The 11721-nt window shown below is 44.5% G+C and overlaps 2 protein-coding genes across 2 annotated transcripts; one reads left to right on the forward strand and one right to left on the reverse strand.

The window, feature by feature from the left end:
- Nucleotides 1-3564: 3564 nt before the first annotated feature.
- On the reverse strand, nucleotides 3565-6220 carry LOC104437619 (histone-lysine N-methyltransferase ATXR6). Its single transcript, XM_010050606.3, has 6 exons — nucleotides 5816-6220; nucleotides 5093-5173; nucleotides 4759-4988; nucleotides 4287-4387; nucleotides 3960-4172; nucleotides 3565-3888 (listed from the first exon to the last, which is right to left on the reverse strand). The coding sequence occupies exons 1-6, from the start codon at nucleotides 6114-6116 to the stop codon at nucleotides 3729-3731; spliced, it is 1086 nt and encodes a 361-aa protein (XP_010048908.2). The 5' UTR covers nucleotides 6117-6220; the 3' UTR covers nucleotides 3565-3728.
- Nucleotides 6221-7196: 976 nt separating this feature from the next.
- Nucleotides 7197-11100, forward strand: LOC104437610 (exonuclease mut-7 homolog). The gene is made up of 8 exons (XM_010050598.3): nucleotides 7197-7611; nucleotides 8262-8393; nucleotides 8770-8893; nucleotides 9287-9726; nucleotides 9963-10039; nucleotides 10162-10297; nucleotides 10457-10660; nucleotides 10892-11100. The coding sequence occupies exons 1-8, from the start codon at nucleotides 7231-7233 to the stop codon at nucleotides 10949-10951; spliced, it is 1554 nt and encodes a 517-aa protein (XP_010048900.1). The 5' UTR covers nucleotides 7197-7230; the 3' UTR covers nucleotides 10952-11100.
- The last annotated feature ends 621 nt before the right edge of the window (nucleotides 11101-11721 follow it).

Below are 11721 nucleotides of genomic sequence, written 5' to 3' on the forward strand. Positions count from 1 at the left end.
GTTATCTAGGGCTGCAATTTACATGTGCTAAATTACGAACAAAAATTCGAATATATATATATATATATTTTTTCTCGGCACCATATGTCGATTAAGCTCAAGGTTTTGACCTATGCAGATGGCTCTAATCCAGAGCAATGTACGTGCGATTCAAATCGGTGACCTATAATCCTCAAAACCGAACTTTCCACGACGTCTCAATCAAATGCGTCAATTCCTAGGGGGCTGTATTCCTAAAATTAAGAGAGATGGACCAAGCACATGCATGCATGCTCGAACCCAAGGACTACCTTCTTCCAAAGCCATGATAAAAACTGCAGGAAAGCTGGCGCTTTTGGGGATGTAACTCTCAATGCATTGAATACGCCCCCAATCAATAGATAGCCAGCCGATAGACAACTTGAACAGTTGACTTTCCGGAGGCTGGACCGATGCATGGAGTCTCCAAATGATTTGGCCAAACACCTATTTTAGCGTAAGTGCCATTCCCATTTTTGGACAGAATTCATTGTGGGCACGCAGGCTCCTCATCTCCAATGGGTGAAACGGAGGAAAAAAAAAGCATGCCTTGCAAGAATCGGAACTACAAGTTTATAGTGAGAGAGAAAGAGAGAGAGAGAGAGAGAGACTGTTTTGAAATCGACGTGTGAAGCGAGTCAAGCCTAGCATGTACGATGTACTACGGCCGGATGCATCTTATGGCCAAGCACATGCTCGATATGGCATTGTGGTCCACTCCGTGACTCGAAGCATTGTTTCTCCTGTGTTGATGTTAGTCTGAAAAGGCCTGAAAGCTTCATATTATGGGAAAACGTGGTATTTGAACGTGAATTAGGGAGTTTTGTATACTTTAGACTTGGTTGATAGCCGGCACGAAAACTATAAGTTCTTGCTCAAGCCCGTCTATGATTAAAGAGATTGAAAATAAGTACACTAAAAGTCATAAAATTTGTCATAAAGGTACAATTGAATTTTAAAATTTTCAAAAAGTATAATCGAGTTATAAAATTCGTCACCACAGTATGATTGATTCCTAAAATTTTAAAAAAATGCAATTAAATTCTAAAATTTATTAGTATTTTCATTTTGTCAATTTGAACGGAGTTAATGGAATAACTTAATTGCATCAATTTCACAAGTTTTAGTACATAATCACATTTTTTTGAAAGTTTTAGAATTCGGTTGCACTTTCCTCGTAAATTTTAATATTTGATTTTACAATTTGAGAATTTTAAAATTCAATTGTACCTTCATGACAAGTTTTAAAATTTTCAGTGTATTTATCCCAAGAAACCAAGAACTTCCACAGAAGGTTGATCGGACTTGGGCAGGCAGCCGGACCGAGAAGGAAAATTTAACTTCTTGAGATAGGCCTAAAATCAAAGGCCATGGCCATTCTCCCATCATCCTTTCTTGGCAGCACCCTTCTTGTTATTCGATCTGCTTTTCTACCCATCTTCGCATTACAATATTCACCGACTCCTGTCATCTCTTCTGATCAGTGCGCTTTCTTATATATAGAACCTTTCGCGTGTAGACAACCGATTCGACCGGACGAGATTCCCAAAGACAATGCATGATGCGTGCTTGCGGGTTCTTTTCTTGAACAGTCTCTTGAGGAACCACAACACCGCGGCGCCTAACTTGCGTTGTTGGTGGCGATGGCGACGGCGATGGCGGTGGTGGTGCTTGGAGACTTTGGCTCGCCACTGAAAAAGGAGGTGGTGGGGCTTCACGGGTGCTTTTGCCTGCAGCGCTCTGTTTAAATGTGACGAGTGCCTACCGCCCACCACCAACTCAATTACCCGACTCTCTTTGCCTTTTGACCATTCGGGACCCTTTAGTCCCTCTGTTCCTCTCGAAAGCGTTCCTTCCCGCTGCGCATTTTCGTACCGGGGAAAAGATGCCGCAGAAAAAAGCGAAGAATTCGAACCCAAGTCGCATCATCGATGCGTGAACTTATCAGTACGCCTAGGTAGAAACTAGGCTGGTGTTTTGTTAGTGAGTCGTGGGACGGACGGTCGACGTACGAGGGAGCTTTCGTCGTGTGGGGGGGGCAGCTCGTTCACATGAAACGAAACGGCCGAGGAAACCACGTAAAATTTTAACCGACGCTGCTGCTTTTTTCTCTAGTACAGTTAATGGATGCTACCATGCGCTCGAGAGGTTCCAACTAGCGGCCCATGATTTTCCAGCGTTTTTGTCCTGAACGAAGCAACAGCAATCATGTAGCTGCTCTGAGGAGAGAAATGAGAGTCCCTGCAAAACGAAAGGACTCGGCTGTCATTATGGGCCGGGACAAAACAGGGGGAGATCTAGAGCAAAGAGTAAGCGCTTGAGGGCTCGTGGTCATGGGATCTGATCTTCTGAATAATCAAATACGCTCCCAGAGCGAGAGACAATATCACCTGCACTCCGCACCAGCGCCGTGCAGCACCCCGAACTCCTAAAAGAAAATAAAAAACAGAGGCACCGGATCTCTCAAGATCCTGAACTTCAGTTTGGACCACCGGTTCTTTTCCGCTGTGACGTTCGTTCGATCTAAATTGGACGGCAAAACGCCGGACACATTCAATTCCGCAGCAGCAACAAAAAAATCGATGGGACCATCTCCATCAGAAAGTGGGGTCATGGGCCTATGATGTACGGTCAGATCCAGTGGCAAATGTTAGGAACAGCCTACGCCTGTGCTCGGGAGTTTTGCTTCCGCCAGCTATCCATTTTGTACAAAATCGGTTTTAATGAGTTAGTCGCCCATTTTAGGACCACCCTATAGAGAGGGAGAAAATGTTGAGAGGAGCTCTGGGGTTGAACCCCAAACAGAGTGGTCCAAAAATTTGCTCAATAATCATCACCGTGAGAGCGAGGGGAGAGGGAAAGTGCTTTCAGTGGACTGACAGTCACGCTTTTGTACAACTCAATTACTGGATGCGTGAATGAATAACATCGCGATTCCCACCTTGGAATCCGACGAGTCCCCTCCCCTGAACTTTCTCCATCCGCACCAAAGGTCAGTCGACTGCATCTCTTGTTGGGCCAAGAACTTGAGCAAACTGTAGTAGTGACCATGACCAGTTTTCGACAAAAGATTAGCCCAGATTCATTACTTGTGAAGTTGATAGTTCAGCCCATAATGTGGCCCTGTTGTTGGGGCGGACACGGCCCGGCACTTCAGTTGAGGATAAAGCTGGCCTACTGCGATTCTTATCCCACGTCATGAGGTAGGATGATACGCTCGCCTGCACTAGCTACATTATGTTCTTTCGGTGATCAAGTTGCAACTAACATTTTTCCGACGGCATAAGGATCTCAGATTGCAGAGCAGTGGAAATTATTAGGGAATTTAGGCGACTGCTATGGTTCCATCATTTGCCACATGAAATACACCTGTTGATGTCTGGTTCAACTCTGGACATGCCGTGTTTTATTTCGATACAAAGTGAGGTGAAACGATCTCAAGATAGCCTAGAAATGATTCCCATGCATACTCATGACGTGACTGAGCTAATCCACTGTGAGCATGGAACAGAACGCATACAACAGTCAAATGGAAGAAGACCGGTCTGACCAAAAAGGCCTCCATTCTCTTGCCATTGAATTATCAGTTTTGAGATTGTGAGTTGATAAACAACAGGTGGGGTTGTGTCTTGTGTTGTGTGTGCATACAATTGGCTTGTTAGTTGTCAATCCTTCCGACATCTTATGACAGAGAACTACAGCAACATAGGCTAGACAAAATGTTCAGTTGGGTACTCATGCTCATGTCCATTGTAATCGTAGTACAATCTCTCCCCCTTCGATATATCTCTGTTAGCAACCAGCAGCACCCGACACTCACCACCAACATCGAATCTCACGCACTTGAGGTTCTGCTTCTTTTTCCCTTCCCTGCATCAATATGGACCTTATTAGAAAAGTTATGATATAAGAAATATATTGCCAACCAGTAATGGACTTACGGAGTATGGTTGTTAATGCCATTGATGAATCGAGCTATGTTGGCACGCTTATCTGGGCAGATAACAAGGCTTCTTGAAGGATTTGAAGCAGAAAGCAGCGTCATCATGCTATCCCCATCGTCGTGCTCCCGATTCTTTAAGCAATCCACATCACCAGTGTACTCTGTTATGATAGTTAGATCCTTGATGAACCTATCGGCCTCAACAGTAAACCTGAGATTTTAATTCAAGTATTCTGGTGTGAGTAGCAAGCATCGAGAAAAACTACCACGTGGGAAGGAACATTAATCAAATTGAGATAAATGGAAACAACAAAAATGCTCTCACCCCTCTTGAGGGTCGAACACAACCATGAGCGGTGGCCATTCCCCCCTTTCCATCATGCTCTTGCACAAATTCAAGGTCTCAACATCTTCTTTTGGCAAGACCTGGAATGTGCAAGACTTTTAATATGGATTGCCGAACACGAAAGTACACTACTCATCATGACAATAAAAAGCAACACAACATAAATCCCCCACAGCATAATCACTTGAAGACTAAAATACTTAAGTATGTCCAGAAGCTCAACAATCGTTGACCCAGAAAGAAATTTGCGTAGATAATGCTTAAAAGCAGCCAAGGATTAGTCAACTTGTTTGTATAGTATTTCCCTTGATTTATTGTTGCTTTATTGGGAAAAGGTTTCATTGCAGATCAGCAATACAATTCAGGTTTCTTGTCTGAAGTTAGGTTTATGAAAACTCGCATTGCATGATCGCATCAAATCTCTTCCTGAAATTGCTAGTCAATGTGTTACCTGCATCCCTCCCTGTTCAAGTGCTGCTCGGTTGGCTGATCTCTGCACCATGCCAGGCATGTAAGTAAGCTCGTTGCTGAACTCTGCTCCAGTAGCTGTTAATGCCGTTGCCAGTGAAGCCATTTGTTTCAATCTCCTAATAGGATCCTCACTCGGATTGAATGGAAGAAGTTTCCTCTTCTTCTTCGACACCACTAAGCTGCTGCTTCGCTTACGCTTCTTATGGGTATCTATGAAGCAAATGGAAGAAGATGCCAAAATTTCAGTGAATCATATAAGACAGGCGCCAGAGCGTGCAGAAGAACACAAAGCAACATGTAAAACATCCTCTTACCATGAATTGACTTTGGGATTGCTTCCTTTGCCGTCTGGATGCGAAAGAAGTCAATGATTTTGGTTTGAACAAGAGGAAAGGCTGCAAGAAAACATTCATATCAGAAACGCACAAGGGTTTGCAAAAGGAGATTGATGGCAATAATGAACAGAGATTTCTGTATTGTATCATTTCGAGGAGAAAGAGAAACCTGCTACACAGCCCATCAAAATATTCATCTTTAGTCATCCATAGAGCCTACAGGAAGACTCTACAGGATGACTAAAGAGAACTGAATCTCGTTAACTCGATGCATCCACGTCTGTTTTCAGTTGTCATTCTAGCGATACAATGGTCGAAAATTGAAAGAGGACAAGTAAAGAACTGGGATTAAGGGCATCTCTTCACTTCTTAGCTAACAACAAGTAAAGAGAACATAACTGGATCTGTCTATCTATCAATCCGATCACCCAGGTAATTGAAAATGGCAAAATGTGCATCACATCCAGCTGGAATTAACACGAGCGAGATCTTAATCAAATACCCATCAAATCTGCGAGAGCTAAGTGACCAATTTCATGAATCAGACACAGCTGAGAATCGCCTGCCGTCAACCCCAGAAAACACAGACCTCAAGAACTAGAACCCAGCCGAACCCAGATCAAAACAACCAACAAGATCAACACTGAATCAGATGAAACGACAAAAATCGAGCTGAAGCAACCGAAAGCCAAGAAAACATACATTCGAGCTGCCGGCGCTTGGCGCAGGGGGGACAGAACCACGACCCTTTGGGCACGGACACGAGGACCGGCCGGAGGCAGAACAGGTGGTACCCTCGGTCGCACTTGTCGCACAGGAGCAGCTCGTCGCCGGAATCCCCCGACCCGCACCTCTCGCAGCGCACGTCGTCTTCGCCACCGCCGCCGCCGCCGCAGTCGCTACTGTCCGCGTCGTCGTCCCCGAACGGTGGCCGGGAGAGTGGCTTCGGCGCCCGGGTCCGGCGACCCCGCAGCGTCTTGGTCTTCGTCGTCGAAGGAGACATGTCGCCGGCGGCGAGTCGAACGCGAGGGAGAGCGAAAGAGAGAGAGGGAGCGGGGCGGCCGTACGGTGAGCAGCGCGGGGGAGGTCGAGGGTACGGGGGTCATTTTAAGCCCGCGGGGTTTCGCGCGGAAATCGTTGGTTTGGCGCCACTTTGCTGAATTCGGTAATAACGAGCGAACCAAGTGGCGCCAATGTCCGGTCGTTCGGGCTCGCGCGGTCGGCTCCGGCCCATCGGGATTGTATCGTTTCTCTTTTCGTTTTTTATGGGCCTTAGCTTAGGCCCATTTGATTCACATGACCTTTCCATTTATCATATTGTAGGTGCTAATTGTGAGGATTATGAAGAGTGGAGATGATGCATAAAATTTTAATTCTCTTTATTCTAGACTAGGTGGAAGGTAGTGACAAAATATCAATCCATTACTTGAGTAAAAGTCAAACCTGCCCATTTAACCACGATCCAACAAAGAATTGTCTACTTAACTACCTTGAGAGTTCAGGTGATATTGCACATGGATCAATAAAATCTAAGAGTGAACGATTTTGGGATCGATCTAGATTCTCTAGAATTTTTTTAAAACTTGGAAGCTATCATATAGTTCATGAATCAAAACAATCCTAAGGTTTGCCCATAAACAATCAAAGGCAAACTCACATAGATTTAGTTTGTGTATTTTGTCAAACACGTGGTGGGCAGTATTTATGACTGCAGTTATACTCAAAACAAGTGAGAAATTAACATCCAGATCTTCAGAACCTTCATTCTTAATCAAAATGAACCAAGACATTCAAATCTCGCTAGAATCATATCATATGATGTTCGGTTCCAAATTTTTTTAAATGGGAATTGGACCTAAGTGATCAGGATTTAAGTAGGGTTAAGTTCGGTTTAAATTTCCAATTCTACTCAGGACCATGCTCATCCCTAATAAAATAACGACATCCAACCGACCCGACCCGACCCGCTGATTTAACGGGCCTACTGTGTGACCCTGGCTCTTTAATTCGGGCCCAATCGGCGTAGCCCAACCAAACCAATTCGATTCAACGTCGGTTCTCTACTTAAACCGTGTACGGAACATTCGGTCGTTCTTCCGGCTTTCCTTCTTCCCCTCATGGACTCCGAACCCCGGACGCCCCTCGAGATCCACCTCGTCTCGGCCCCCGACTCGCCCGAGTTCGCCCGGTTCGCTCGGGCCCTGACTCGCTCCTCCGTCGTCGCCCTCGACGCCGAATGGAAGCCCGTGCGCCGCCCCCAGTCCGCCTTCCCCACCGTCGCGCTCCTCCAGCTCGCCTGCCGCCCCGCCGCCGCCGAAGAGCCCGCGGCGGTGTTCCTCCTCGATCTCTCGTCGGTCCCCCTGCCTTCGGTGTGGGAGCTCCTGCGGGACGTCCTCGCGTCGCCCGACGTGCTGAAGCTCGGGTTCAGGTTCAAGCAGGACTTGATCTACCTGTCCTCCACCTTCTGCGCCCAGGGATGCGATCCCGGGTTCGATCGGGTAAGCGCCGGAGCTCGGCCACCTCGAAATTGGAGCTCGGGAGGATTTTTCGAGTCGTCTTTTGTTGTCATACGTTGCGAAATGCTAGAGGAGGATATGCGTCCGTTGATTTTACGTCGTGTTCGAGTACAATTTGCTGAAGAGCCGCGGAAGATTGCGATCAGCCTGCTTAGTTGATAAATGGTATGGCGGAATTGGTCAGTTGCAAGCGAGTTAATTCTGAATATTCCAGCTCTAGTGGGTGCATTACTCATCCAAAGTTCTCGCTGGCGAGAAAAGGAAAAGTTCGGTACTTGTTATGGGAGACAACAGCAAGATGCGAACTTCGTCTATCTTATTATGTTTTGCGGTATATTTTGGTCGTGGCGCTGTATGATTGGAATAGCCCAATATTATTCATGACAAATTCGTGCTTGCAGGTACATTTATATCGCAGGAGCTGCTTAAGACTTATACGGTGAAAAGGGTTGCCTCGTGCGCTGCTTTAGAGTTGATTGTAACAAACAATGCTGGGTTTTCTGCTTTTTTTCTCATAGTTGGATGATAGCTTGCTTGTTGAAAATCTATTGGCACATATGTTTTGGGTGTTAGGTTGGAGGATCAATCACTTTTTCACTTTACGGGTTAATTTATTTTGAAGCATTGGACAGGTGGAACCCTACATTGACATTATGGGTGTGCATAATATCCTGCGACAAAAGCAGTCAGGAAGGAAGATAGCTAAGGTTTCAAAGAGTCTGGCTGCTATCTGTGAAGAAATTTTGGGCTATTCTCTTTCAAAGGTTTGCTCCTCGATACTGTATTTGAACTTCCATTGGGGACTATGAGTGAGAAGTTGAATAGGACGTGCATGTCCTTTGAAGTTGGGCAGCACCTAATATTAGAAATGATGATCGTTAAAGATAAAGTCCAAGCGGAAAGGCTTGTTTTAGCATTTTTATGTGTTATTTTCAGAAGCGTGTTATATGCTTCCATATTGCTCCTACATGGAAATTTCATGTTGCGGCATAAATCTATTGCATACTGAAGAAATCATGATGATCCCTTATATGTGTTATTTGAAGAAATTTAGATGATGTAAGGGTTGCTCTTTTGGTATCCAGTTGCTGTTTCTGCAAAATTTGTTTAATAAGTTGATAATGTGATTAATCTCTTTAGGAACTTCAATGTAGTGATTGGTCACAACGTCCTCTTACGGAAGAGCAGAAAGAATATGCAGCAAGAGATGCGCTCTGCTTGCTTGAAATTTTCAGTGTCTTTCAGGCCAAGATTATCAATAAAGGTTGTACTGCTGGAACTTCCGAAATTCTTGTGACGTCTTCGACATTCATAATGCAAAGGAAGTTCTTGGATCACCTGGAAAATGTCACAAGGCTTTGCAAATGCATTTTTTTTCTCTGTTCCGACTTAGTTCATTTGTGCTGTTAAAATGAAATCTGCCAAAACAATTTCTCTCTTCACCTATTGCGGACATAAAGTCAGAAAGGTATGTACGTATTAGTTTTGGAAGACTGAGGACTGTGATGGTTCTCATCTTTTCAGTAAAATGTCCCTTTACTTGCAGCATCTTCTTCAGTACGAAGCCATGTGCCTTATATTAGTACTTCCTTTTTCCGCACATCACAGCTTTATGTGATGGGTTTTCTCTTCTGATTGATCGATTTTTGCTTTGTAGGGAACTGTTTAAACGGCGATGTGGTCCTCCATTCTGATCACATGAATCTTGGATTGAAAGAAATCCTTAAAGAATCTGAAACATGTAGTGCAATTGTGAGGATTAAATCTTTTGAAGCTTTACACATTGTGCGGACCACTACAGCTGAATTTCCTCATGGGATAGTTACAGTAGATGAGGCATCTTTTAGGTCCTCATTTCGAAGTACTGAACCCATGAATAAGGCACTTCTGCTTGTTGTGAGAAGATATGGGGAGAAGATATTGCTAAAAGAATCTGATCGAAGACCTAAAGCCTCCAAAAAGAAAGGTCGAAAAAGATCTTCATTGAATTCTGTTTCCAAAGAAAAGAGGGAAACTTTTGATGAATGGGAAGGGCCAGCACCATGGGATATTTCAACGGGTGGTGATGGATGCCCTAAGTTTCTGTGTGATGTGATGGTAAGCATTCGCTCTTCTGCTTGAAGTTTCCACCAATGGCATAAATTAATTACCCAGTGTAGAACATGATCTAAGGCATGGCTAAATGTCATGATTGTGTAGTCAAAGCAGCATTCACTTGTACCTTCCATCATTGGAGTGTTCAAAGTCTATACTTGAACTGCAGAATCCCTGTCAGTGTAATGCAGGACTTAAAATCTTTTTGTCTTTTCTCATAAAAGAAAACCTCTTCTCAGGTTGAAGGCTTGGCAAAACATCTTCGGTGTGTTGGGATAGATGCTGCCATTCCTCATTCGAAGAAACCAGAGCCCAGGTTGTTCTCTCGCATGTTACTTTTTTCCCCACGTGTGCTCCACCAATTGCTCTCTTGCATGTGACTTGCAATCTTGACAAAACTTCTTTCGGGAGAAATGACATTCTCTTCTACTATTGCAGGGAGCTGATTGCACAAGCACATAAAGAGAAGAGAGTTCTTCTTACACGAGACGCTAAGCTGTTGAAACATGAATACTTGTTGCATAATCAAATATATAGGGTGAAAAGTCTATTGAAAAATGAGCAGCTGCTGGAGGTACGCATGCAGGAATTTCAATGCCAATTTAATTAGATTGGACCACAATCGATTGGCACTTATATATTAATATTCCCAAATGGACCAATCAACTGTAGAAGTGAGTTGAGGGTTACTTTCATAAGGTCAAGACATGCTGATCTTAAGAATGTTCCGCAGGTAATAGAAGCTTTCCAATTAAAAATTTCCGAGGATGATTTGATGTCTAGGTGCACCAAATGCAATGGTAGGTTCATTCAGAAGCCCCTATCAACTGAAGAAGCTGTGGAAGCCGCCAAGGGTTTCCAAAGAATTCCAAGCTGCTTGTTTGACAAGAATTTGGAATTTTGGCAGTGCATGGACTGTAACCAACTATATTGGGAGGTACGATTTGGCTCTGCCCATTCTTTTCCTGTTTCTTTGGTTGATTTTTTTCAGATCTTGATTTTCTCATGTTGTGTGTTGCGAGTCCTGTTGAAAACGAACATGCTTCGATCAACTGCACTTCTAAGAAATCGAGAACTCTTCACATGTTATGTTCAACTCCCCATGCTTGAATGACTAGAATTACTCCTACATCTAAACCCTGTAATTACTTACAAATCACTATTGCAGGGAACTCAGTACCACAACGCGGTGCAGAAGTTCATTGACGTTTGCAAGTTGAACGAGTAGGAGGTGCTAGTTCCTAACTTGAGCCAATTGCATTGGAATGTAAATGTAGCACGATCCTCGTTCTGAATGTCACCATCCTGTATCATACGCTTGTTCTTCATCAATAAACGGAGCTGATCTCCAGTTCCGGATAATGTCTATGGTTCTATACAACATCAATGTCCTGTGAAATGAGAGGCCCCCTCATCCATGGGTACACCATGGACTAACGTTTGCAGACATCACGACCAGGTCATGACTCCAAGGATATCGCGATCCGATCGAAATGACAGGTCGGGGGCCCCCTTGACGATGATTTTTCGCGCGGTGCGTTGGCGGGTAAGTGTTAGTTGACAAGCCCACGCTATTAGTCCTCGTGTGAAACGAGAAGAACGAGGAATGCAATTCTGGTTTGGGTTCGGCAATCGTTTTCTTCCCGCGAGAAATTTTCCTTTGGTTCTAATATGGGGAGATGTATATGTGCGACCCACAAAAAAAACTGGGGTTAAATTCAATGGACGAGCCCGGCTTTTCTGAGATTTGAGCATGATGGTTGGAGAGCTGTACCCGAGGCAAGATGAACTCGTGCTTTGTGCTGAAGGGAAAAGTCGGGTGATGCTAGAGCTATAACTAAGCAAACTAAATTCGATTTTTCTTTCTGAATTTCCCGTGTCGGAAATGGACCACGCGCAAGCTGTTCCCGAACAAAAGTCCGCCACCGTTTCCGGCCACTTCGCGTGCGCAGTCGGAGCCTGTCAGAGCTGGAGGCTAGTAGTCCTGGGCGGTGGGGG

This window comes from Eucalyptus grandis, chromosome 1, assembly GCF_016545825.1.
Source record: "Eucalyptus grandis isolate ANBG69807.140 chromosome 1, ASM1654582v1, whole genome shotgun sequence".
In the NCBI taxonomy this organism is placed as follows: Eukaryota; Viridiplantae; Streptophyta; class Magnoliopsida; order Myrtales; family Myrtaceae; genus Eucalyptus; species Eucalyptus grandis.

Coding starts and splice junctions, on each gene's coding strand:
- LOC104437619 (XM_010050606.3), bottom strand. CDS start 6,116: ATGTCTCCTTCGACGACGAAGACCAAGACGCTGCGGGGTCGCCGGACC. Junction 4,388..4,758: donor TTGAACAGGGAGGGATGCAG/GTAACACATTGA, acceptor TGCACATTCCAG/GTCTTGCCAAAAGAAGATGT. Junction 4,173..4,286: donor GTGTTCGACCCTCAAGAGGG/GTGAGAGCATTT, acceptor TTAAAATCTCAG/GTTTACTGTTGAGGCCGATA.
- LOC104437610 (XM_010050598.3), top strand. CDS start 7,231: ATGGACTCCGAACCCCGGACGCCCCTCGAGATCCACCTCGTCTCGGCC. Junction 8,394..8,769: donor TGGGCTATTCTCTTTCAAAG/GTTTGCTCCTCG, acceptor TAATCTCTTTAG/GAACTTCAATGTAGTGATTG. Junction 10,298..10,456: donor AAAATGAGCAGCTGCTGGAG/GTACGCATGCAG, acceptor AATGTTCCGCAG/GTAATAGAAGCTTTCCAATT.